The sequence below is a fragment of the Mastomys coucha genome, unplaced genomic scaffold (genome assembly GCF_008632895.1).
Source record: "Mastomys coucha isolate ucsf_1 unplaced genomic scaffold, UCSF_Mcou_1 pScaffold15, whole genome shotgun sequence".
In the NCBI taxonomy this organism is placed as follows: Eukaryota; Metazoa; Chordata; class Mammalia; order Rodentia; family Muridae; genus Mastomys; species Mastomys coucha.
Genome location: NW_022196897.1, coordinates 99,256,178 through 99,261,961, shown reverse-complemented (window position 1 = coordinate 99,261,961; position 5,784 = coordinate 99,256,178). Strand labels below are relative to the sequence as shown.

At 40.7% G+C, this 5,784-nt stretch overlaps 1 protein-coding gene across 1 annotated transcript in view; it reads left to right on the top strand.

Moving 5' to 3' along the window:
* Aqr (aquarius intron-binding spliceosomal factor) overlaps nt 1-5,784 on the top strand; it is an 82,952-nt gene that overhangs the window by 50,672 nt on the left and 26,496 nt on the right. Inside the window, exons 20-22 of the mRNA XM_031371391.1 lie at nt 1,046-1,287; nt 4,192-4,338; nt 4,818-4,887. Of these exons, the coding sequence (XP_031227251.1) occupies nt 1,046-1,287; nt 4,192-4,338; nt 4,818-4,887 (459 nt within the window). The remainder of the gene's footprint in view (nt 1-1,045; nt 1,288-4,191; nt 4,339-4,817; nt 4,888-5,784) is intronic.

The window sequence follows — 5,784 nt, the reverse complement described above, 5'->3', positions numbered from 1 at the left end:
GAAATCTGCCTGCCTCTGCCTCCCAAGTGCTGGGATTAAAGGCGTGCACCACCACCACCACCCGGCTCAACCACCTTCCTTCTTGAAGCTCTTTCTTAATATCAAGTCCATCCCCCACCATTTCCCTCCCATCTCCTGTGGTGGAATCTATTGAATTTTGTAATATTCTTTACTAATTGTCACATTTTGCTGCTGCTTGTCATGGCCTGTGCCTTCCTTCATCTCTAGCTTTAAGATTTCCTTAGATCCAGAGCTCTCCTCTTCTCATCGGCGTTAGGTGAATGTGTTCATCGTTCTGTCCATCACTCACCTATCCCTTACTTAAACTGTGCTAGATCCTGAGTTTTAAAAAGTTGACTTTTTTTCTGTGTTCTTTGAAATTAGGCCTTGCCTCCAAATTTACATATTGGGATTTGTTACTTTATCAGAATGGATTTTGAATATTCTAAAAAATGTTGTCGGCTCTGTTAATTCCTTTTGATACTACTAACTACTGTAGTATCCTTTTATTGTAGTACCAGTTCTTACTTCTTCATGTTGTCTAACACTCTTATCCCTGTGTGTGCTTTTTTCTTTCTTCCTTCCCATGCTGACTGTAGCGTTTATAAAATGTCCTGCATTTCACTGAACAGCTATGCACTATGGAGAGGGAAAAACTCGAGTTTATAAGGAAGCATTTGTTTTTCAGGTCCTGATTTGGAATTTTCTTTATCTTTTTTTTTTTAATTGGGTCGACATGAATTTTATTTTCATCCTGCTCAATAGCAGTCAAGTGGCAAGCTTATTTATGTCATTCTATCTAAACGAATTCTTAGTGGATAAACTGTTCTTACTAACTTAGTTCTTTTGTTTGACTCATTATATGGTATCAACTGAAAATATAGCTGTTGATTCAGACTTGCCAAGCACCTGTCAGCAGAAAATAGCTTCTTGCCTTGAAACACATGGGCATTCCAGATCGGTGCCGTCAGCTCTGCATTCCAGTGAGGTGCAAATGTTGGAGATGTCTACTGACACAATGCTTTTCTGTCCTCTTTACTGCCAGGCTGTGTTGGAGACTATTCGGAATCTGATGAATACCGACTGCGTGGTACCGGACTGGCTGCATGACATCATTTTAGGCTATGGGGACCCAAGTAGTGCCCATTATTCAAAAATGCCCAATCAGATTGCCACCCTGGATTTCAATGACACTTTTCTCTCCATTGAACATTTAAAGGCCAGCTTTCCTGGCCATAATGTTAAAGTGACTGTGAATGACCCAGCTCTCCAAATACCCCCTTTCAGGTAAACGCGGATTGGATCTGCTCTCGGCAGCCAGTCTGTAGTCTGTCTGTACTAGCATCAGCTCTGGTGACTAAGTGAGTTTGAAGCATTGTGTCTGGATTTCATTTTGGCAGTCCTTAGCTTTGCTGTAATAATCACTGGGATAAAACTATTATATTTGAATCTATTCCTGACTCTTAGTACAGAAGCTATTTTTAAGACTACATTAAAAGTAGCTTCATGTCTCAAAAGAGATCAGTAAGTGTCTATGATTTGGAAAGAACTATATAAATATAGTAGCTGACTAAGGAAATGTGCCTGTACATCTCACACGTAGTCTAGTGTGTTCCCTAACTACAACCATACAGGCATATGAGGTTGAACTTCATTTTGATTTTAAGAAGCTAAAAGTTTTCTTTTAACTCTGCCTGCCTCATGCAGGTTTTAAATACAGGTTGAGTATCCTTTTTTAAAAAAATGTTTGCTACTAGAGATATTTTTAAGTTTGGAGTTTTTTCAGATTTTGAAATATTTTCAAAGACATCACCAGTTGGATATTTCTAATCTGAAAGTCTGAAAGCCAAAATGTTCCAAAATTCAAAATGTTTTGAGAATTATTTGAGTATCACAAATGTTTAGGATTCTGAAGCATTTTCAATTTCTTGTTTCAAATTGTGGATATTCAATATGTATTCAAAACAGTTTTGTTAATGTCAAGTGGCTTTAGCTCTTCGGTAGGAGTAAAGTGAGGTGTGAGGGCCATCAGCCTCTTCCAGAGTTTGTTCATCTGCATCAGAAGCTGTTCGTGAGATGCCCTGTGGTAGATTTCAGACCCCAGAGCACACACCTTCCAAAAACCTACTAAGTACGCATATAGTAACTCAGCATGTTTCCAGTGTATATCTTTCATAACATCCACACCCTGTCTTCCTCCTTTCTTCTCTTGTCTCCTGAGTTTGTGTGTCTGTTTGTTCTCATAACCTAGCCTAGCCTAGACTATGTTCCCATAGCCTAGACTCTGTTAAGAACAGTCTTTGTCCCTCCTGTAACTTCTGCTTCTCTAGGCCCTTAGAGTTCTTTTGTTTGGTTAGTTTTGCTACTTATTTATTTTATACTCCAGAGTTTATTCCCCCCCAACCCCGTCCACCCTCCAACTGTTCTACATCCTACACCTCCTCCCCATCCCCTGTCTCCATGAGGATGTCCCTACCTTCCAGCCCTCAACCAACCAGACCTCTAAACTCCTTGGGGCCTCCAGTCTCTTGAGGGTTAGGTACATCATCCCTGACTGAACCCAGACCCGGCAGTCCTCTGCTGAATATGTGTTGAGGGCCTCATATCAGCTGGTGTATGCTGCCTGGTTGGTGGTCCAGTGTTTGAGAGATATCTGGGGTCCAGGTTAATTGAGACTGTTGGTCCTCCTACAGGGTCCCCTTCCTCCTCAGCTTCTTCCAGCTTTTCCCTAATTTAACCACAGGGGTCAGCAGCATCTGTCCATTGGTTGGGTGCAAATACCTACATATGACTCTTTCAGCTGCTTGTTGGTCTTTCGGAGTGTGGTCATGCTAGGTCCCTTTTTGTGAGCACTCCACAGCCTCAGTACTAGTGTCAGGCCTTGGGCTCTCCCCTTGAGCTGGATCCCACTTTGGGCCTGTCCCTGAAACTTCTTAGGTTTCTCTGGTGGTTTATATAGAGATAAATCACAAATCTTTCTTATATATCTTGAACTCTCAGATGCTTTTGTAGATAGAGCCATTTACTCCCTAGCTTGAGAAGTAAGTGCTTCTGCCTATGAATAAGGTAACTTCCTTGCAACTTTAGTTGTAGGCAACTTTTGGCTCTGTCTGTACTTTAAGAATGGGAAAGAAGATTGGGAAAGTACACAGAGAGAGTTACCTTTTTTTGCTTAATTTTAGGAAATGTATTGAAAACATTAGCTTCTAACCCTAGACTAAGAACTCTTGCCTGACTTGCCGTAGAAGACTTCAGAGTGTCTGTCCCTCCTTTCCTCACTTGTCCTCTGTGCTCTGGCATGGCTGTTTGTATGTGGCTTCTGCTGGTCCTTATTTCTTTGGGGGAAGGCTTTTCTTCCTGGCTGTGTTCTTTGAAACCAGTCTCTTTAACTGTTCTTAATAAATGAGCATGAATGAAGTACTTTACAGTGCATATGGCAGATACTTAATGTTTCTTTGATTTGTCCATTAGTTGGACAACTTTTTTCCCCAGATGGAAAACTTAACACTCATTTTAGTAATAGTAAATGTACTTTTATTTCAAAGTTTATATAGAGATAAATCACAACTCTTTCTTATATATCTGTTTGTTCTCCACACAGTTTCATACACGACATAGTAGTTCTTTCTTTTTTTATTGAAAGTTAAATTTTTTCTTGCAATTTATTCTGATCACGTTCTTCCTTCCCTCATCTCCTCCAAAACCTTCCTACCTTTCCAACTCTATGCCTCCTCTCTCTCCCTCCCTCCCTTCCTTGCCTCCTTCCCTTGAAAACACAAATGAGAAAAAAAGAAAAAAGTAGGAAATACACACACGTGCATACATAGTCATGCATATCCCATAAAAACACAAAATCAGAACCATATAGAAAAGCAAAAGACCAATACTTTTTTTTTTAAAAAGCCCAAATAAAGCATTATGAGAAAAGAAATCCCCAGATTATTATTGAATTTGTTTTGTAGAAGCTATCCACTGCTGGGCATGGGACCTACCCTGGAGTCAGGTTTCTATCTATACCCAGTGGAACTCCATTGGTGAAAAGTAATTTTTCCTTTTGAAGTGGTTCACATTTGGAGAGAGCGTGTAGGTTAGGGATGGGGCTTCATGTCCATTCCTTTTCTTGGCTCCAGTACCCCATCTGGCCTGGTCCATTTCTTATTTTAAAAATAAATAGGGGTTTTGCTTTTATAGAATAACTTTCCCAGTAAGAAGTGGAAAGGGGAAGAAAAGAAAAGATGCAGACGGGGAAGAAGACGACACAGAAGAAGCAAAGACCTTAATTGTGGAACCTCATGTTATTCCTAATCGTGGGCCTTATCCCTACAACCAGCCCAAACGGTAACTTGACTGCCTGCCTTAGCTACAAACTTAGTTTTAAATTCTCTTAGTCATTTAAAGCCTTGGGATAGTAGGTCTTTTTCCCTTTGATGTATCAATTGTCTGAATAGCTAGGAAACTTTTAGATCACTCTATAGTTGCATTTCAAAAGGAAATGTTTCCTGGCACTGAAAAGTCAACGTTACACAGCTACTGGCACACAGGCATGGAGCTCCTGGGTAACTGTGGCCTTCGTGAGTGTGTCCTGGGACTACTAGAACTTCTGCTGGCCATATAGGCCTAAAATAACCTAACTATATTGGGAACACTGCTCTCTCCATAAGGCTCATTCTGTGTTTGAGGCATGGCTGGGAGCAGCAGGATTGATGTAGAAGAGAGCCAGGGAATGAGTACACATGGATGTTTTGGCTGTGTGAATCTGCATTGGATGCCACTTTGCTGCATTTCTAACCCTCTTGTGTTTAACCATCTATTTGCAGTAATACAATCCAGTTCACTCATACACAGATAGAGGCCATCCGGGCCGGAATGCAGCCTGGACTCACGATGGTAAGCAAAACAACTGACTTTGAGAATGTTTAAGTGATTGCAGCATAGTGTGCATGAGGAGATGGCGCAGCTCATCTCAGTGTTCGGTAGACTATGGCCATTAGTTATGTCACCTGTCCCCTTTTTGCTGTAGCCACGGAAGTATTTGCTGCAGGTTTTTGGCCAGCAAAGTCTATAATGTTTACTCACTGACCCTTTACAGAGAAAGTTCTGCCTTGAGTATGTTTAATTTCCAAGTATGTGGAAATGTTTCTCTTACTTTCAGTTGTTTTCTTGAGTCTAAATCTGCTAGAGTCCAATAGTATGTATATACTAAAGAGTATATATGTGAGGATACACACACTGAAGAGTATACATATGAATACACACACTGGAGAGTATACATATGAGTACGCACACTGGAGAGTATACATATGAGTACGCACACTGGAGAGTATACATATGAGTACGCACACTGGAGATTATACATATGAGTACACACACTGGAGAGTATACATATGAGTACACACACTGGAGAGTATACATATGAGCACACACATACTGGAGAGTATACATATGAGTACACACACACTAGAGAGTATACATATGAGTACACATACTGGAGAGTATACATGTGAGTACACACACTGGAGAGTATACATATGAGTACACACACTGGAGAGTATACATATGAGTACACACACACTGGAGAGTATACATATGAGTACACACACTGGAGAGTATACATATGAGTACGCACACACTGGAGAGCATGCATATGAGTACACACACACTGGAGAGTATACATATGAGTACACATACTGGAGAGTATACATGTGAGTACACACATACTGGAGAGTATACATATGAGTACGCACACACTGGAGAGCATACATATGAATATGCACACTGGAGAGT